The sequence below is a fragment of the Pteropus medius genome, unplaced genomic scaffold (genome assembly GCF_902729225.1).
Source record: "Pteropus medius unplaced genomic scaffold, Ma_sr-lr_union100, whole genome shotgun sequence".
Lineage (NCBI taxonomy): Eukaryota > Metazoa > Chordata > Mammalia > Chiroptera > Pteropodidae > Pteropus > Pteropus medius.
The window spans coordinates 16654387-16676591 of NW_024349519.1; the positions used below are offsets into that span (position 1 = coordinate 16654387).

At 34.6% G+C, this 22205-nt stretch overlaps 1 protein-coding gene and 1 pseudogene across 1 annotated transcript in view; both read left to right on the forward strand.

Annotated features, from left to right (window-relative positions):
* The window catches only part of LOC120618363 (sulfotransferase 6B1-like), a 32381-nt gene extending 10679 nt beyond the window's left edge, over positions 1-21702 (forward strand). Inside the window, exons 2-7 of the mRNA XM_039882519.1 lie at positions 5076-5220; positions 7231-7415; positions 10598-10724; positions 15515-15609; positions 15757-15943; positions 20935-21702. Of these exons, the coding sequence (XP_039738453.1) occupies positions 5076-5220; positions 7231-7415; positions 10598-10724; positions 15515-15609; positions 15757-15943; positions 20935-21053 (858 nt within the window). The 3' untranslated portion in view covers positions 21054-21702. The remainder of the gene's footprint in view (positions 1-5075; positions 5221-7230; positions 7416-10597; positions 10725-15514; positions 15610-15756; positions 15944-20934) is intronic.
* Positions 656-774, forward strand: LOC120618639 (uncharacterized; annotated as a pseudogene).
* Positions 21703-22205: the final 503 nt, after the last annotated feature.

Below are 22205 nucleotides of genomic sequence, written 5' to 3' on the forward strand. Positions count from 1 at the left end.
ATGATTATACCATAAATTGTTTATCCATTTACCTGATAATGGACTTTTTTTTTTTTTCAGTTTTGACTATCACAAATCAAATTGCTATAAGCTTTCATGTTAAAGTCTCTGTGTGGATATTTGTTTCCATTTTTCATGCTTAAGAGTAGAATGTTTGGATCATATAGCGGAAATATGTTTAACTTTTAAAGAAACTACCAAATTGTTTTACAAAGTGGTAGTGCCATTTTACGTTTCTACTTATGGTTATAAGAGTTCTAATTCCTCCACATTTTCACCTAAACTCATATGGTCAATATTTTTTAATTTTAGCCAATTAAATCTTGTCATTTAATAAGAAATATTCAGTAGTATCATCAGGATAATCACTGCCCAACGTCCAATGTCTTGAAACCATTGTTCCTTACATATATATTTTGTTTTATTTTGTTTTTGTTTTTTAGTTGCCAGCTCTCTGTTATTTCATCTTTGCTAGAAACCTCCCTCAACTTGTAGCAAGACAAGAAAACACTCCACAAGAGAAAAATAAAACAATGACGTAAACAGACAAATTAAAAGCAAAGTTTGACTCACCAACACTGAATTTTAAAAATGGCTATATCTGGGTTCAGCTGAGAATTTGCTCTCCTGGTAAGGACAACTTAACAGAATCAGAGTCTATGGCCATACCACCCTGGACAAGCCCAATTCCGTCTGATCTCGGAAGCTAAGCAGGGTCGGGCGTGGTTAGTACTTGGATGGGAGATCACCTAGGAAAACCAGGTGCTGTAGGAGTAAAAAATAAAAATAAATAAAGAAAGAAAGGATTGTAAGCTGACAAGTTCCTTGCAATCTGTGAGGTCAACCAAGGATTGCCTCACCTAGAAAAGAAAAAAAAAACCAGTATCAGAACTCTCTTAGCACATTCCTTAATACTTGTACTCCTTGGCCTAAGGCGATTTCTTTTCACTCACTTATACAACATGTTTAAACTCTCTGAAGAGTTTCTTTTCACTCACTTATACAGAGTTTCTTTTCACTCACTTATACAGTACATGTTTAAACTCTCTGAAGACCACCCTTTGCATGTAGAGTGGAGGCCAGTCCCTCATCAGAGAAACTTTCTCTGATATTCAAACTAAAGTAGCCCTCCAGTTATTCTATTTCATGCCACCGTGGTTTTGTGTTTTGTATTTTACTTATCCTTACTAGATATTTTCTTGTTAATCTATTTTATTATTATTATTATTATCTGTCTTCTTTAATTAGAATTCTTTCCATGAAAGCATGTGCCTTTCAGTCTTATTCAGTCTATTTCCAGTAGCCAGAATAATGTCTGGCTCATTGTAAGTACTTAATAAAATATGTTAAAAGAGTACTTTTTGGCTCTGGCCTTGGAGAAACTTACTCTAAAAGAAAAATAAACTTATAAAAATATTAGTATCATAACGTAGCTCCATGTTCACTCATATCTACTATGGATGAAAAAGGGGTTCTGCTGGAAGTAACCTCACAGAGTAATTTGATCATAAACTCCTAACTGGGAGGTCAAGGTAGGTAGTCATGCCCCAGACATAAAAATCTTTAGTGACATGTTAAGATTGCCCTGCCCATTATTCTTGTGCATTAACACACATTTGAAATGCCAGAAGAAATAGCAATTGAAGGAATAACCACAAGAGCACAGAATCTTGTTAATTGTCCTATAATCTAATCCTCACCTTGTTTTCTCCCACCTTGTGTAATGTTCCTGAAATTCTCTCCTAATTCCAAGTACATAAAAGAAACTGCAAACTGTTATCTCAGAAGCATTTGAGATCTTGCTATCTAGCAATTGACGATTGACGTCAGTTTTGGCTCAAATGATCTCTCATAAAATTCTCTCTGGGTCTGGACATTTCTTACGTTGCACTACTCTTTATGACTTTATTGCTTCTACTACCTATGAATATTTACTGACATTTCCTTGTCTGACTTTTTTTTTTCCTGCCACTTACTGTTCTTATTGTTTCTCATTTCCTGTTCTAGAATTTGTTTTATCCTGGAACTTAAAGTTATCATCATACCCTCCCCTGGTATCAAAACTGTTGTAGCCACCAGCCCACGATAGACACTCGGACCACCAGAAATCAGTGAGTTATAGGAAACGCACTCTTTATTCAGCCAGCTGGGTCTGCCAGGGGTATGCAGACCCCAAATCAAGCAGCCCCAAAATGTAGAGGTACAGGGTTTTTAAGCCCTAACCCCCTATTATTCATCCTGTTTGAACACACAAGTCTATTTTTTTTCTTTTTACTAACTGTCAACCCACAGTTCGGGTGTGCAAGCAGGGGTACAGAAGCAGAAAGCTTATTGTTAGAGTGTTATGTTCCCATGGGCAATAGCCAAGCAGTAATTTTTCAGCCAGCACAAAACCATGGGGAAAGAAAAATAACTATTTTCCTTGAGTTTATTATTTCTGTAAATAATCACTGCACTTTATGTTTTTTGTTTTTGTTTTTGTTTTGTTTTGTTTTGTTTTATACCCTGATACCAAATCCCAGGCATTCTTTCTTCACAGTCCTGTACATGAAAACGCCTTGAACTTTAAAAGGTGCCTTAACTAGATTTAACATGAAAATTGCCCAGCTGAGCCCAGTAATACCATAAAACTATGAGAGATTATATACTGCTTTCTCAAGACACTACATTTTAGGAATATTTGTTATTCAGCAAATAGATAATAAAACAAATTGGTACCTGAATGTGAGGTGTTTTTGGAACAAAAATCTAAAATATATGATACTGACTTTGGGACTGGAGAGTGAATAGAAGCTTGATACTCCTTGCAGACACTATTTTCAAATTCTCGAAGGACAGTGAAGAAGTAATTATTGTTGGCCAGATGAAAGAGGGTGTGAGTTATGTATGGCAGGACAATTAGCAACACCATCCCCTGAGTGAGTGTGGAAAACAGAGAGAGTACTCAACAAACGTGTGGCTTTGCTAAGGAGATTTCCAAGCAGAATGTTGAAAGTGATAACTGGCTTCTTCTAGTGTCTATAATAACAATAGAAGAAAGATGTGAACTAAGGAAGAAATTATCAAATATTTTATTAGAATTTAGTGGAAATAGAGTCCACAACAGCCTTTCTAGCTAGCAAAAGTGTCTCAAAATAAGAAATGATTTCAGAACAAAGATCACATCCATGCCACTACCAGCAAAACCTGGTGTCAGGGTAAAAAGGAAGTCAAAGATGTGGCCATATGATCCTTTGTTGATACCTCAGAAAGATTAAAATGTGTTGCTATCTCATATACCTCCTAGGTAGATAACAGGCTTTTAAGAATATTAAGGGCATGTCTCTCAGATCTTATCTGCTTGGACAAAAAGCTTCTAAAAATTTCAAAGGCATCATCTCAAAGCACCCCCATGCTCATTCCAAAGGAGAATGTGGCCTATCCTGAAGATATTTATGAGTATGGCTTTTGTCTCATGGAAGGAGCACCAAAAATAATCACAGAAAACCTATACTGTTTAAGAGCATTATGCTGGCATAAAAATCAAAACCAAAACCAACCAACCAAACAAATAAACACACAAAACAACAACTCACCTATTTGGATTTGAATGTTGCTAAATACCAGAATATAATTATTTTCACATATTAACCTCATAATCAATCAACCATACTCAATTTACATATTCATTCGAATCTTTTTTAGATTCTTTGGGATTTTCTATGTTGTTGAAGTAAGAAACATCCAAACCTGGAGAGAATTTTCATAAAAACTTATATGAGCCACATAGAGAATACACCGAGAAGTGAGATTTCAAAGATGGAGATAAAATGCTTCGGAGAATAGCAATTTACAGTTTTCTTTTGTGCATTTAAGATTAGGAGGGAACTGAGGAAGATTATGTGGAGGTGGGATGGGATTACAGAATACTTAAGATTATGTTCTCTCTTGTGGGTGGTCACATGGAGATTGGATTGCTGGGTAGTTAAGATTATGTGCTTTTTTGAGAGTGGTTACAGTTTATTTGGAAGGTGCACAAGAACAATGAACGGACTGGCTTAAGACAAGACAAACCTTTTATTAAAAAGTTATGTGCCTGGGGTGTGACTACCCACTATGACCTGCCCAGTTAGAAATTTATGATCAGATTACCCTGTGAGGTTACTTTCCATAGCACCCCCTTTTGCATCTATAGTGTGTATGATCATTCTAAATTTCATTTCTACCATGTTATGTATGTCTTCTTCAGTTATTTCTTACATAATAGTCCTCTACTTTTTTGTGCTCAATTAAAATGCTGAACATTTCTTTGTTGCTATACATTTCTTTTAATGGTTAGACAAGCAAACAAAAAAGATTCAACTGTGGGTTTACTGAAGTAACTGGGCATCTCATTGCCATATCTGATTGAATCTAGAAGATAATAATATTAGTGACAAAAACTAAGAATGACTCAGACAAGAGTTATTTAGTTAACCTAAAACTTCCTATGTACATCAAAGCTCCAGATAACTCTTTTTTGGCTTGGATTTCCTGATTCCCACGTTCTCTTTCCTAAATTATTGCCTATAAGGTTTATCTTAGTCACAGATTTATCTGCCAATTTCTAGAATTTATTTTTTTCTCATTCCATTCCTCTCTCTTCTTGAATTGCAATACTAGCTACTTCCTCTACTGTATGTTAATATTAACAAGAAGAAGTCCAATTTTCTTAATCATTTCCACAATGATGTAATCCATTATAGCCACTGAAAGTCTTTCCTTATTTAGGCCAAGGGATTTGACCTTAGTTCCTCAATATAGTGATTACATTCTAGTAGCTCAAGAGCTTTGTATGCAAACTATTTTGAGACAAGTGGAGGAAATTGTAATATGTGTTATCAGTGAAATTCAGATAACATCATTTTCATAGTAGACTTTGGCTTGGTTATGGTTTAAAAATTACTCTTATTAAAATTGCAAAAGGTATATATATATTCCTCTAGTTGGAATGTCAGCTCAATAATTCTAAGATTACATTGCCATTGAGCTTACTTGCTCTGTGCTTTGTGTAAAGTTATTGTTTAGTATATAATTTTTTATTGATTTGATGAAAGATGTCATCCCACAACCAGTCAAGTGTTCTTCATAAATTCAAGGGAATTCTCTACTCTACTATGTCTTCAGAAGAACTTCTAAATTCCCTGGATTCCTTCAGTGCAAGAGAAGATGATGTGTTTCTGGTTTCCTATCCAAAATCTGGTAAAGTTTACTTTAATGTATTTTTTAAATGTAGAAATAGAATAATAATAAATAAATATAATAATAATTTTAACCAAACATTTGTTTTTCAGAATTTTTACAAGAAATTAAAGTATCCTAAATGCTTGTTTTAATAAAAAATTTTGACAGTAGAGAGCCAAAAAATATGCTTTGAGAAAATTCAACTGGAGAAATTAGAGCTTTACTACACTTTTGTTTCTATTTTATTCATGAAGACATACAAATGTTGATATATGTAATAAACATAATATCTATAACATTATAAAGTTTTCTTTATACTTTGTGCCAGGCATAAATAATGTTTGTTTAATTTATACTTAATGATTGATTTATAAATAAATAATTTTTTCTTTTGGGCTAATAAGAACCATAAATATTTTTTATTATTAAAGTTTATGCCTTATTATTCAAAGTTTATCCCCACATATAGGTATATACTCATGAAAGGACCATTATTATAAATGTCATCATGTGGATAATCAGAATTAATCATATATTATTTTTGTTTCTGAGAGAGATGGCCAGGCTATATCCAATTGCCTGTTGCTATTTCCAGAGCAGTAGGCATGTGGAGATGGCCATATATCTGTTATCATGGATTCAGCAACTAAGAGCCAAGCTCCCTTTAAGTTGTGTGTACACCATAGTCCTTTCATCTGATTGTAAGTCAGGCCCAAGAAACCCTTCCCAATGGATGACACAGAGATCACATAGGGCCAGGTCTCCTAGAGTGCTTTTTCAGAATAAATATAAAACATGTATGTATCTCTTTCGTTGGAAAATACTCCTGCAAATGGAAGTTAAGTGACTGCCTCCAAAGTACCTCAGTATTCTTACTATGCAATATGTTGCTCTATAAATAAACATATCTTACCTGAAGTTGATATATTAGTTTAGAAAGCAATTTATGATACTTTTAAGGTTCTTGGAACAGGTGGCTAGTTTATACCATATATAAGGCTTCCATTTTACATATGGGTGCCTATAAATTGACATCTTCCTACCAGCTGCCAGGAGTTCCCCTTTAGTAGCGCAAAACTGTGTATTCTCTCTCTTTTGGAAGAAATCAATATATTTTGTTAAAATAATACAACTATCATTACTATATGAATCACATTTATATAAATATTATAATTATAAATATTTAAGACATTAACATTATAACCTAAAATAGTCTTAAATTTAAAACAATACAAATGAGATCACTGTTTAAATATTTATTCAACTGTAAATTTGTTAATATTGTATCTCATTGGAATTGTAATGAGATAAATGGAAACTAGGGCTGATTTAAACTCTTCAAGGACATTGTTTTCAAATTAGCAAAGCATCCTCCCCAACCAAATTTTCCTCTGTTCCAACTTACTAATGTCTACAACTTTGGGGCACATCCATATTTGCTTTATGTAAACATTAAGTGGTCTTCCTTCCATACTTCAAAGTAGCAAGTTTACTACTTTGTTTAAATATATGATGCTTAAGTATAACATTTGTTCATTATTCAAATGCTTTACTTGTACAACTACTCTGTATCTACACATACAAATAAAATTCAGTATCTATTCTCAAGGTGGAAATGGGGAGATAGGCATGAATATAAACAAAGGCAAGTGTACTCTAATGTGTGCTACTTTGAGGGACATGAAGGGTCAGCAATTATGTCGAGGGAGTAGGGACTCAGAATAAAGTTTATAAAAGAGCAAGATACATGAGCTTGCAGGACCAGTAGGAATTATATGTAGAAAGATCTATGTGTTTGCAAATTGGAGAAGGTGCTAGAGGTGAGTGTTGTTAGCATATTTCAAGCTGAGGAAACAGCATATATAGTTCTTATATTTCCTCATGCTTTTAAAATGTTATTCTTCTTATAAAATGAATTAACATCTTAATGCATCCATTGCTTTTATAACCTCATGCTAATTTTCTATCTTCATTTCATCAAGAGTATCATTTAATTAAAAGTGCACTTTATTTTATTTTTCTACGAAGGTACTCACTGGATTGCTAAAGTCATTGAGAACATCCCCAATGCTGGAATTACTCTAACATCTCCAATAGAATTAGGAGACATTTCTAAATTTGAAGAGCTAAAAATGTATTATAAGAAAAGAGTTATTCCAACACATTTGAGCTATAACATGCTACCAATGGATATCAAACAAAAACAATGCAAGGTAAGTTCAATGGTGAAAGGCAGATACTTGTGAATCCCACAGAACTGAACTTCGATTCTTGCTCTGTCACTTTCAAGCTGTGTTACCTTAGAAAATTGCCGATGCTCTCTGAGCCTTGGTTTCCTCATTTGACACAGGAATAATGGTATCCATTTCAAGCAGTGTGGCAAAGATTAAATAAGACAATGCATGTATAGGTGTTACTGCAGTATTTAGCTCATAAAAATTATTTTAATAATCTTTCAGTAATGAAAGAAATGTGAACTGTAATTACACTAGACAATGTTTTACTTTATTCTAAATCTGGTTTTAGTTTTTTTTTACTCTAAATATTGGTGTTAAGGGAAAGAAAAATTGCCTTAACATTATTTTAATTATTTTATCTATCATTTTTTGCAAGGGATTATATAGGAAAAGAATAAAAAATGTTATATATAAATTGTTAAAGAACAGTTACCTCAAGCTATTATTAAAATACACGCATTATTTTTAAAGTTAACTAAAATTTGAAAGGCTATTTTATATTTTTATGTATTTCTTATTCAAATTTATGTTTTCATGGAGTAATTCTTATGGAATAAGTTTAAGTAGAAATCATATTTTAAGTACATAAATATCGAATAATTTCAATTTAGTTAAAATATACATTTGCACACATAAAAAAGTCTAGATGTAAATATATTAGCATGCCGAGTGGTTTTTTATGGTATGACATTAGGGTTAGATTTTATTTTCTTTACAAATGTCTGTATAAGAAACATTTTCAAATTCTGTTTTGATCAGGAAAAAAAAAAAGAATAACATTCGAAAAGCAAAGGCAAGATACATGTGTCCACTGTAACAAGGTCCCAGTAATTGGGCCTTTTTAAACAATGTCAGCCATATTCTAAAAATAAAAACAAAAATAACCTACCAGTCAAATGTATATAAATCAAAGCAGATCTTCCTACGAGTATAACTCTATGATCACGTCTCCATGCATACCATTTACTCTTCTGCCCAAAGAAAAGTAAACACGGTCAACCAGAGGCAAACGTCAGAGTTTTGCCTTTATCCCCAGCAAATCTATCAGAACAGGTGAAGGTGTACTAACTTGAGTACATTATTACTCAACCAAGCATTTTTATTTCAAGCAGACTGTCTCTAAGACAGAGAGATTTGGGGAGAAAATTTGTCCAGGGAGCTAAATAACCTTTACTCAGGGTGTTGAAATAACAATAACAAGTGGCTACCAGAGACTGAGCTGTGTTTAATAGACATATTTCAAAAACGACAGGAGTGAATATTTTTCCTTTCATAAGCAAAGAAACTGAAGCTAGGAAAGATCAGGGTGCTTCTTTAAACTACTACAGTAAAGGTATCACTTTACTGTACCTTTCAGTGTGATCCCTACTGAAGAATGAGACTCTCTCTCCCAAGAGGGTGTGTCCTCTGTTGCTAATAGCCTAGCCCTGCAGGCTTAGCAGCTGGACAAGCCCTACCAGCCGCAGCAAAGCATGTCAGACAGAAAATTCCTCTTCCAGTCTTTTCTCACCAGCTCTCAAACATACTCAATCTCCTATATTTTCTTCCTAATCTTCGTCTCTCCTTTTTTGTTTCCAAACTCTCTTACACGAAATTTATATTTTCAGATCATTTCATGATATTTAGTTAATATTTAATTTTTTTCCAGAGTACTATTTTGCCTTGCCTTCATATCCCTCAACTTCCCCCAATAGTTCTTATTTCCTAGAATATATTTTGTGTTTTTTCAGTATAATTGACATATAATATTAGTTTCAGATGTAAAACATAATGATTCAATATTTGTATATTTTGTGAAACAACACAATAAGTCTATTTAACATATGTAACATACCTAGTTACAGAATACATTCTTTTAACCTCTTTTGGCAAAATATGTATTAATAGTTTACATTGTTTTTCCCACTAGATAACACTGATGTGTGTCTTTGCGGGTTCTTCAAGGGTCCTAAATTACTCTTCTCTTTAACCAAAAAAAAAAATTAACTGATGGCTAAAAATTCTGCTGTTTTATCACCTTTTGTTTAAGCAATGGATTTTTAAACTGTAGTCTCAGACTTGGGGTTCTGTGAATTTGCTCATGAAGCCTAGAGAACCTAGAAAAAGGCTGAGGTGTTGGGTTACTCTGCAGTTACTCCCTGGGGTGGGATAAGGTGGTTCTTCATTCCTGTGCACAGTGGCCTTTACACATCTCTCAAGAAAGGAGGAGCAGGTGCTGTTTCTCTGAGTCATGCACAACACTTGTTCTATGAACTACAGAAAGATAGTTACATATTAAAAATGACTCAGCAAATACTTTCTTATCTAAGTAAACTGTGTCCACTCTGATTGTCAAAAAAGCAGGTGGAACATCTGGTACTCATGCAATATTGACTGTAATTGAAGAATAGTCCTATTATATCCAGCTTTTCACACTGGTTTCCTAAGTTTTTTAGATGCTTCTATTGCACTCTATACTTCCCCGTTGTAACTCTCATAACACTGCATTGTCAAGAATGTTCCCTCACCTGACTGTAAGTTTTGAGAGGTCTCGGACCATTTCTGTCCTGCTCAGCATTATATCCCTTGGACTTGGAACGTTACACATTGCCTGATACACTGTAGGTATTAAATAAATATTTATTGAATTGAATTAAATTGCAATGTTCATGTAAATCGGGAGAGTATCTCAAATTCTTTAAGCTTTGGGGGATTGAATTATAAAAAAAAAGAGAGAAATTACAAAACATCATTCTTTTTGTAAATAAGAGTAGACAATTTGTAAGACATCATGTTTTATAATAAGTGGATATTTAAAAAGTAATCTTGTCCTGCAAATGAATAGGGATTTCTCATGTCTGACCCTAGAAAGATAGGACCAAATTTAGCACATAAATTGAAAAAGTGTAGTTGTTGGGCTAGCTGTATCAACATCACCTGGGAGCTTGTTAGAAATGCAGGATGCCAGCCTCATCCTCAACTCCCTGAGTCAGAATCTGCATTAAGTTTTAAGAAACACTGGCCTAAGTTTGTGTTTAATAATCAGCTGAAGCTGCCAAAAAATTGTTACTCGCACAGGCAAGTATGGCTGCTAATTTCTTTTTTAGGAAATATTTTGTTTTGGGGTTATTTCCACCCCAAAATAAATTGACCTTTTTCTTTTTTTTTTAAATTAACAGATTATCTACATCGTTAGGAATCCAAAAGACACAGCTGTTTCTCTATTCCACTACTACAAAGATAACCCTAATCTCCCCAGCGTTGAAACCTGGGCTACGTTTTTAGAACTTTTTCTAAAAGGAAAGGGTAAGTATAATAATGATTTTTATTCATAATGTACAATGAAACTTTCTGCTCAAAATGAAAGCATTTTCCAAAAGCTTAAATGGGTCCTAATGCCTGCTTTCAGAAATACTTTTGAATAGATTATTCTTTTGCTTCTTCTAAGCAGTTCTTTTCGACTTTGCTTTTTTACAGTTTTTCTTATAACCTGTGGGTAGAACATACTGACAATTTCTTATTAGCTGGTATGACTGTTTTCAAAACAGATTAATTCTGATCAAGCATCTTTTTTTCATATATCATTAGTCTTTTAGTGAAGTCTAAACCTAGACAAGTAGACTGAAACATGCTATATATATAACTGCATGGAAAACAAAACAGCACAAACGGTACACACAACCCTCCACCCCCAATCCACCAAATAAACCAGTATGAAAAAATTAGCCATTTTAGCACTTGGTTTTATAAAAACTAACAGAAAGTAATTTATTCTGAAAACACCACAATGATAGATCATTTGGTTGAGCTGGGCAGCGCATGTTGGTCCTTCTACCATGCATGACCTTTAAATTTATTCATTTTTTCCTGACTCAGTGGTGTCTGGAGCACTTAAAAAAAACTATTCTGAATTCCCAAGATGTATTCAACAAAAATAATATACCAAAACAATACCGAAGTAGGAAAGACATGATTTGGGAATGGTGTGTACCCAAAGGATTTTACCTCTTATAGGGCTTAAAGTAGATCTTAATTGTTAGTTTAGCTGTTTTCCTGTGAATTGTTAAGCTTTTGCTTGTTAATTTAAGAGAGGCCACAGCAAGTGTAACCTTAACATGAAGACACTGGGAACTCAACAGAAATAGGGTTTAATACTTTGTTTTGTTCTATTTCCTTTGGAATAATATGCTATTTTCACAGTATTTTAATTCCTCTATTTCCTTCTTAAAGGCACACTTTTAGTAGAATCAAAGTTTCAGGAATGACAGATACATTAAAGTTTGCTTAAAACACCCACCTAATGTTTGAATCACTTTACAACATCTCCAAGAACTGTAGAGGCTAAGCTTGAACTTTTTAATCTTGACAGCAGGTTTACACCCCACTCCTGCCTCAAAGCAACACATTTCATCTTGCTACTTTTTTTAAAAAAAATTCTTACCGTATGATACAGACACTTAGCTAAGTGCTATGCAAACATGATCTCTTTTCACCCTCACTAGAACACATGAAGGAGACTTTGTTATCCTCATTTTACAGGTGAGGAAAATGAAGACCTTGGGAGGCCAAATAACTTGTCCTTAGACGTGTAACGAATAAGGAGCAGAGCCAAGATTTAAATTCAGGGGTCAGTCCAAAATCTCTGCTCTTACCACTATACCATGACTCGTCCAGCAAAACAAAACAAGACTAAAAACTGTCCCCCAATCATTAATTTCTCTTTCACATGTTAGCCTTCTAAATATTTGAAGATAGTTAGCATGCCTCACTCTGCTCCAATTCCATTTTTGGAATAAGTAGTTTAAACACATAAATTACTTTTTTAAAACAGACCTTGAGTCTGCTTTTTCTCAAGAAAAAAAAAGTTGTGTTTGTCTCCCACTATTACGCACTGTGTTCACCATTCCTCTTCCCACAACTGCATGAGCTCTAATTCGGCCATGTCTCTATAACTTCACAGTTCCCAGGAGACAAAATAGCCCCTGGGTATGGTCCGACTAGGGCAAGGTAGCTTACTGTTACTGCTCCTACGCTAGAGATTATGTTTCTATGAATGTAGCCACAGAAAGGCCAACTCAGGCCCTACACAGGGAAGCAAACTAGCGTCAAGGAACATTTGCCTTTGTTATCACATTATCAGGAGTTGCAGCAGAATATCCGGAAGGGCAGAGTGTAGTTGGAAAAAATATCTCAGGTGATTCTTTTATACTGTCTTAGGTGGGTTAATAGATTTTTAATTGTAAAGGGATTTGACTTGTAAGTATTCTACAATTGGGTAATCCAGCCTGGGCAAACTCTGTTGACACTGGGAAATGTCACCGAATCAGTAAAGCTTTTAATTTACTCAGGTGGGAGCAGTGGCTTCACATTTTACTACTTATAAGGTAAGGTTTGTTTTCCTCCGTGTGTAGTTTGTGTGTGTTTTAAGTATGTGACTGTGTTTCAGGGATGTTCTCCAAAGACTTTTTGAGGGGAAGGTTATTTCTTTTGCAGATGACAACACAATGTAGTAGAAAAAACAGTCTATAGGGCATTAGACCTGAGATCGAGTCCTGACAATAATTTATTCTCTGTGTGATTTTAGATAATAGCTTAACCATTCTAAGGTCCTAACACAAAATAGGACTAATGAAACTATTTTAAAAATTATTTAAAAGTTCAAATTATGTAATGGTTAAAATTTGCTGTAAAAATCTACTCACTTATTCTGTTATAAACTTTTAAAGACACAAAGACTTTTAAATAATTTCACATTAGGGTGGAAATGTTATAAGCAGACATTTACCAAGAAAGATTATTTTACAAGTCAGACATTATGATATCCTACATCTGTCTTCAAACCATAAACATAAATACACATTATATGAAAAGACAGTACAATAAAGATATAGATAGCTATATATTTATCTAATTATTTAATTTATCTTTCAGTTTACAAATACACTTTAGGTTTTCAAATTAAACAATAACTGTAGATTGTCTTCTGGCAATATCTAGAGGTATTAACATATCAATAAAATCATATCAGCGTTTTACTTTTTATTCTCTATAGCCCCCTCTCCAGCTGTATATTAGAACTCTATATTTCCTAGGCTACTTCATCACTGTGAGTTTTGTTTTCTGCGCAATTACCTATCAGTAGGGTGCTTTCTAGAAACTAAGATGCTCATTATAACTATGTGAGTGGGGCAGAAAGTTTGCAGAAAGTACGGAAGATTTGAAACAGCTGACGAATAGGAGAATGTGTTAATGCAGGACAAATCAGTTTGCTGGGCAGCCTTGGGGTCCTTAAGGCTGGAAAAATGAATTTGCAGTAGTGTAAATACAGGATTATATAAATTTCTTCAGCAGAACTCAACAGCAGTGGATAAGGTGAATAGGTGAAGTATTTTGATTCAATATCAGGTGTTTTTCAGGTGATTAAAATGAACTATAAGAGGGCAAGGAAGTTAAAGGTATTGGGGATGAACGAAGGGAAGAAAGCAAAGACAGAAAGGAGACAAAAATAGTCAGAGGAAGGTCTGCTAGATGCTATCCATTAAAGTCACTGCAGTTGATAGCAAGACTTGAGATGATGCAGAAGATTGTAATCTAAAATCAGAGTCTTCAGTGACTGTAGAGGAGACAGCAGAAGGTTGATTTCTCAGTGAAACAAGGATGGAAAGAGTGATATAGTCAAAGGACATAAATCTCAAAGAAGCCTGGATCAGAGGGAGGAGTTTCATAGAAAGCAGTGAGATTGCCAACTTGCTCTCCAGACCCTAAGAAACATGAGTTGGTTGAGAAAGACCAATTTATATTCAGGGCCATTTCAGGGGAATGAAAAATTTTGGATGACAGAAGGAGCGGGGGTGGCGCATCCAGGCATATATTAAAGCCAGGAGGTGGTAGAATAATTCTGTAATTAAGTGTTGGCCGTTCTTACAAGATAAACCCCTTACCACCGATCCGGTAGGTAATTCTAAGGCATAGTGTTATGAGAGGTCATTGAAATAGCAGTGAGATTGCTGATAACTGAAAACTGAATGGGAGCAGCTCTTCTAAGCACCAGTTCTTATTATACAGCCCTCTGGGTCTAAGGGGTAGTAGAAATTTGGGCCAATTCTAATGATATTACTATAGCCCCAGAAATTCTTGTTTCAAAAATACATTGTAGTTATTGTTTTGCCCTTTGCTTCCTCAGGAGCTGAAGCCATGAAAAATTGCAGTTAGTTTGGAGTTAATTATATCTTTATTTAAAGTTTTAATGTGCAAAATGTATACAGTACAATGTCTGGCTTAATAAATGTTTACTAAATGAATCAATAGCAGATTTTTAGGAAATAGTAGAGTAGCCCTTTGATGACTAGTATTAAATCTTTGGATGATAAAGGTGTGTGGAAAGATGTATATGTAGTATTTTAAAGTATTATGTTTTATGCTTTAGATTGTCAAGCTAGTCAACTTTCTGGGGTGACAAGAATTTCCTCACTGTTTTTAATCATCACTGCTATAGAGGTCATTTTGCATGATAATCTTCACTTTTAAGCCCTGGAGATTTTTTAAGTCTGTCAAATTAAAAACAACAAAAAAGAGATAATATCAACTAGTAATAAATTTCTAAGTCTGTATTTTTCCAACCTTAAACTAAGATACCTGAATAAAATTCTTTTTTTTTTCCTGTAGGAGGAAATTTATAAATTTTTTATGCTAAGGAATTAATTATAAAAATCATGTCACTTTACAAGAAGAAATGATAAATTCTCAATACTTTTCTATTCCAACATTTAAAGTAGTTATCAGAACACAATTATAGTGAAAATGTGTATTACAATTTCTACTGTCATTCTGCTGATAAAGAAATATACACTAGAAATAAGAAAAAAAAAAACAAAACCCCAGCACAACCTTATTAAAAGATTTAGCTATCCAGCCTCATTTCACAATATTGTATTTAGTTGAAAATATAGTGAAATTGAGCTCTTCTAAGGAAAACTTTTTCATTCTTGAATCTAATGTTTAGGTACCTTATTTGATAACTTTGCTGAAGTGAGAAGAACACAGGGACCCAAAGCCATAATGTTTAATATTTGCACAACAATTCTCTTTTCTTCTAGTTGTGTATGGATCCTGGTTTGATCACGTTTTAAGCTGGGAAGACCACAAAAATGATAAAAATGTTCTATTTATATTCTATGAAGAAATGAAGAAAGTAAGTCCTTCTTAATATTTCAACAATCAAAATCTAAGTCAAAATAAGCTAATATAAGAAATCAATCAATTCTGTTTTCTGATTTAAGGGAATGAATTAGTGTTTTGAGAAGTAACACTTTTTTTTTTTAATTTGCTTATTGCTCAGGATCTTTCTAAAAGCATAAAGAAAATAACTACTTTCCTTGGTATTAATTTGAGTGACAGTGAAATTAACCAGATTGCTTGGAAAACATCATTCAAGGAAATGAAAAATAATGCAGCCAAAGAAAACTGTGATCCAAATAAGACCATCTGTGCCCTCACAACTAATAGGAACCTGGTATTTAGGAAAGGTAAGTCAGAAAGAGATGTGCTTTGCCTGGAACTTATTTGTATTTGAAAGTAGTTCTATTTTACCATTTTAAATCCTCATTGCACCATCGTGCATCCCATATCTTGCATAACTTATTATACTTGGTCCCTTCAGTGAATGTTTATTAAATGAAATTCTTGAATTGCATTCTTTTCAGACTTTGAGGTCTCCACATCCGGTTAGGAACAAATTGAGAGAAAGATACAGGAATCAAACAGACGGAAATGATAAAGTTATTTGAGGAATGTGTCTCAGGTCTGCAGCCCAATGTATTTGCTAATAATTTATCTTGAATTTTAGAAACATACTTTTAGTCATGGCCAGTCAAATGCAGTCCTGTCCCTGGACTTGGAGAAGGTCACTTAGGGCCTGATGGAGAGCAGTACATGGCATGTTTTCTTCAGGAGAGAGAAAAGGGCTGACAAATGTGCACAGTGCATTTTCCCAAACTCACCAATCAAATTAACTTACCTTGCAGAAATAAGAGATGGAGAGAGTTGGGATTGTTAGCTAGGATATTCCTTTTTGCATGAAACTAAAAGAAAAAGAAATAAATCTCCACTAATTCTTAACATGTAGCTTAGAAGCAGGTTGGGCGTATCTGGATATAGAATTGCTTTGAAATCCATGTGAATTTAATCCAGATCTGGAGGAAAAATGATTTAACATTTTTCAAATAACTTACAAAGACAAATTTTATGGATTTCTGTACACAGATTTATTTTCATTCTTTGGCCAATCTGAATATAATTCCTCCCAAAACAAATATTTGCCAACTCTTATAGATCAGATATTATATTCAACTTAGCAAATTATTTTTGTCCTTTTTGGTGGTTCATTTTTTTTTTTCCCCCCTTATAGTTGCAAAACCGAGACTGAGAGGAAGGAAAGAATCCAATTCAGTAAATATATATTAATAAACTATTTTCTAAGAACTAAGGTTAAAAATGAAATAAAAATACAGTCTTAAGAAGGTCATCAACTAAACAGTAATGCAAGGTCATAACAACTGTGCTACTAGTATGAGTAAAAGTGAATAGCATCATAAATAAGGGAGAGAGAATTTTTTTCTTAGGAAAGTAGGTGAGGAGATCACATTGGACCCGGGACTGGAACATGAGAAGGATTTTACCAGGAAACTGACAGGGAAAAAAAATACATTCCTACAAGAGCTAACAGCAAGACAAAAAGCTCAGAACCATCATGGAATTGGATGGTATTTTCCAGAAAGAACAAGCTTGGAGTGGTATATGATGTGTGAAGCAAAATGAGGGAGATGAAGTTTGGGGCCAGAGAGCTAAAGCTTTGACAGACATCATAAGAAGGCCTCTCCCAACCTCCCGTCCCCAGTCTTTTTGCTGTTTTAAAAGGGATCTGACATGGTCAGGCATGTGTCCTAGAAAATAGTAGAGTCAGAGTGGAAAATTGATTAGAAGAGGATAAATGTAGAGGCAGAAAGTCCTGTAAAGAAGTTGTAATAGTCCAGGTATGAAACACTGATGATCGTAATTTGGGCAGTGGTGGTGAGTCACTATTAGGTGGAGCTCAGCTGAGAAGTCAGTTTAAGAGCCATCAGCAGATTGTGGAATTTGGTAAAATTATTCAGGGTAAGTGGGAAGGGCTAGTGGAGAAAGGGAGAGAGGTGAGAGCCCTAGGGACCCTAACATCAATGGGAATGAAACAGCCCTAGACAAGCCAAGAAAAGATATCAGCCAGAATTAGGAAGAAAGCCAGGGTCAAACATGACCATTTATTTATCAGCAAATTCTCAGAGTAGGGCTAGAAACCAGGCTGAAGGGTTTGAAGAGATGAAATATAAAGAAGGGAGCAGCAAATAGAAACCACTCTTCTAAGAAGTTTGGTAGTGGAGGACAAGAGCAAGATTATATGAGAGCTTGAGAGAGAGGCAGGGTCAAGAAAAGAATTAGGAAGAGTGGGAGAGAGGATAAAGGGAAGACAGGAAGAATTTAGAAAAGAATGCATGAAGGAAGGTGAAATGAGAAACAGAGAGTAGTTGGGAAGGACCACGGTAAAGAGGATGATGAGAAAAGAGGAAATTCTGGTATTTAGTAGAGTCCAGTGCCCTTTGAGATCTGATTAGCAAACTCTCAGTATTCACACATTTTATCCTGCAAACTTGAGAGGTTTTACTCTAACGATAATAGAGTTAATTTCTTACTTGCCACACTTGTGACCCTAGCAAATATTTCTAGGTAAAATCATGTAGCTGACAACATTAATTCAAAAGCATTTAAGTTCTCTCTAAAAGTGGTTTCTTCATATTAGATCTAACAAAGCACAGATTAACACTAGAAACATCCTCACTGATACTAGTCATCATAAGTACCTTTTGGTAAATTCAAATTATATGAGGAATTAAACACAAGGATGGGGCAATAGAGACAATTCTCTTCATTCCTTCCATTTGCTGGACAGGGTGGGAGTAGGGGAAATCTATCTTCTGAAAGTAATAGTTTCAAAAAGCTACTAAAGTCGTTGATTTAGACTCCTTGGCACACAGAGATATTTCTTACTTTACAGAGGAGAATTTGTGCCTGCAGCTGTCTTTACTTTAAATTCAGAATAGATTGGTATTCTAGAAAATGACTATGGCAGCCAGGGAGATAAGGTGACAAGCAAGGATACAGAGTAGTCCACACAAGTTCAGAAGTCGTAGGGCCCATACATGCCAAAATTTAGGGGAAGAATTATAGAAGAATGGAAAGATATATGGACAGGATATATGTTGCAATATTGGTTATAACAATGAAATCTTAGAATGCATTTAAAATGTCACTAATCAGAAACTGTCTAACATATCAAGGCACATCCATGCAGGGATTTACTATGGAGTCATGAAAACTATAGAGTAAAAATAACTTTACTGTGAGTCCGGTACATTACTTGATTTATCTTGATTTTGACAGCAGACTTTTGAGGATGGTGTTTATGTTACTCATGTTTTACTGAGACATCAACCACCTGAATAACTTGTCCAAAGGCACACAACTAGTAGCTGATAAAGTCAAGATTTGAATCCAAACACTCTTACTCTACTTACCATAACTTTCATTGTAGGTATATAAATACTAATATGGGAAGATGACCAATGTATATAATAAGTGGGAAAAAAGCAGGTTATAATTGTGTGTTTTAAAATGTAGTTTACATGTACTTATATGTTTGCAAAGAAGAACATCTGGAAGAATGCATGCTAACCAATTCATTAGCCATGTTAGCTGAGTATATTACCTTGATTTTTATCTTCTTTTACATATACGTATTTTCTCTAACCTGAATATACAGCTACTGTGTTATTTTTTTAAAAGAATTTTTAGAAAAAGTAAAAGAGTGAAAGAATACATCAGAAACCAAGCAAACACATGTCAGGTCAGTTGAAAGAAGATGGCAGTGGTTCAGGTGAATTGTATCAGAAGTCAGAAGGGAAAATCAGGAAGGACCAAAGAATTTAGATAAGTAACATGAATAATATTGATATTGTTCTTCTAAGGACCTCGTGAAGCTGACCTTACGCCCCAATTGGTATGTTTCAGAAGCAATGTCATTTCCTTACTTTGGGATCTTCACTCTGGTACTTTTTCTCTTTGCCCCTGACCCCTCTTCTTTTCCCTAAACAGAAAAGTTTCACTTCTTCTTAAACTCAGTCTTTTGGACTAGGAATCGACACCATCAAATATTTCTTAAATGGTAATATATTTCTTTGCTTTAGATGACATTGTCTGACATTCAATCAGACCATGGGCTTTATTGAGCACCCACTATATGGTCAGCACTGGATTTGGTACTGCAGGAATACACAAGCAATACATCACAGCCCTTAACCTGAAATAGTTTACAAGCTAATTGGAAGGAAAAGATAGTAGAGAACAATATCAGACAGTCCGTGATGGAAGGCTAAAATGATGCATTACTGGCTCCATGTACCTGCACTCCAAGGATGAAGCTTAGGGTCAGCAGGGGCAAAGGACCATGGCGGATAATATCCAGGGTTGGAGTTTGGCATAGTGTGCATAATGAAAATGAGAAGGGCAATCTTGAGAGGTTGACGCTGAGGCCAGGGCTGAGAGGGTGACTTGGACAGTCAGGAGAGGCCAGGGGACTGTGCGAAGTACAGTTGACCCTTGAACAACACAGTTGAATTGCACAGAACCACTTATACATAGATTTTTTCAACAAATACTGTAAATGTATTTGCTATTATGATTTTCTTAATAACATTTTCTTTTCTTAAGCTTTATTGAAATGACACAGTATATAATACATATAACATACAAAATAGGCGTTGATTGTTTATGTTATTAGTAAGGCTTCCAGTCAATAGTAGAGTATTAGTTGAGTTTTGGGGGAGTAAAAGTTACATGCAAATTTTCCATTGGGACAGGGAGGGGGTCAGTGCTCCTAACCCCTGCATTTTTTAAGGGTCAGCTGTATATACTTTATTTCAATTTCCAGACACCTTATATTGAAGGTGAAAGCATCATATGAGTAACTTGATGATTATATTTTCAACTCTTTGTTATCAATATTGTAAAATAATTTTTTTAAAAATGAGACCAATTACCCACCCCCATGGTATGTTATTGGCATAACTACTTCTGTAGAGGTGCATAGGCAGGGAAATAAATGAAGCACCATTATGTCTACTTTGCTTTATATTTTGATTAAGTTTAGGTGAGATATTTTTATGCCTTCTATCATAAAACCTAGGATATTTATATATCCGTAATCTTCATTTCTTTTTAAGAAATAACTTTTAACTGTACAAATTAATATGTAACTGTTACTGAAGGAATTAGAAACAACAAACAAATGAAGAAAAGAATAATTTTCCCATCATCTTATCACCAAGAGATAAAATTGTTCACATTTTATTATAAACCTGAAAGATTTCTTTTGTGAATACTATACATTTAAATTGGTTCTTGTCTGATACATTTCCAATTTTTCCAGGAGCGGTGGGTGATTGGATAAACTACTTTACTTCAAAGCAGAAGAGAGTATTTGATGAACTATTCACAGAGAAAATGAAACACAGTGAACTCTCAAGACACTTTGAAGATTATTCTTAATATAAATGGAAAATGAAACCGATTTCCATTTTATGTGATACAGTGCTTGTGGAACACATAAATATTTTTCACCAGTGTGGAAAGCAGATATTCCTTTCAGTGAGAAATGGACACTTTATAAATGCATCAGAAGTGCTGTATGTGAGAGACTATTGTTATATTTGGTGGTAGCAGAGAAAGGAAGTATATGATTTTTCAATGGCCGAATTATATATCTGCTTTCAGGATATTCATAAGATTAATGGATAAACAAAATGTGGTGTATGCATAGACTGGGATATTATTCAGCCTTAAAAAGGAAGGAAATTTTAACACATGCTATATGAATGAACTTTTAAAGACATCATGCTAAGTGAAATAAGCCAGTCACAGAAAGACAAATACCAAATGATTCCACTTATATGCAGTATCTAGAGTGAAATCCATAGGAACAGAAAGAATGGTGGTTGTCAGGGGCTCAGGGGAAGGGGAAAAGGGAGTTGTTGTTTAATGAGTATAGTATTTCAATTTTGCAGGGTGAAGTTCTGGAGACTGGTTGTACAACAATGTACATGTACTTGATGCTATTGAACTGTACAATTAAAAATTAAAGTGATAAAAACAATTTTTGAACCCTTTCTATGTGTCAAGCATTATTATAGATTGTAGGGACACATGAACTTGAAAGAGTCTTTCTTTTTAAGATGCTTACATTCTGGTGGAGACAAATACATCATTTCTTTCTTTCTTTTTTTTTTTATAAAGGAAACATCTGAGATATGGCAGGCAGGCAATAATATGTGCTATAAAGAAGATAACATAAGATAAAGTGGTAGACGGTGACAAAAGAGTTGCCTTGGCTGGGGTTTCGGGCTGAGGACTCTGAGGAGGTGACATAGGAGTTCCAATAGGAATGATGAGTGGGGCTCCTTGGGCCTGGAGTCATGACATGGAGTGTAGATTTCATACTAGCTGGGGGATTTTCCATAGGGGTTGAGACATTCTGACAGATGCTTTTACAAGGTCACTCTGACTACTAGATGGAGGATGGACCCAGGGGTTATGGAAGGAGACAGGGATAAATGGCTATTATAGCAGTGTAAAGCGAGAGAAGAGGGGCATGTGAACAGTGGTGGGAGCAGTGGAAATGATGAGACGGCCGATTTCAGGATA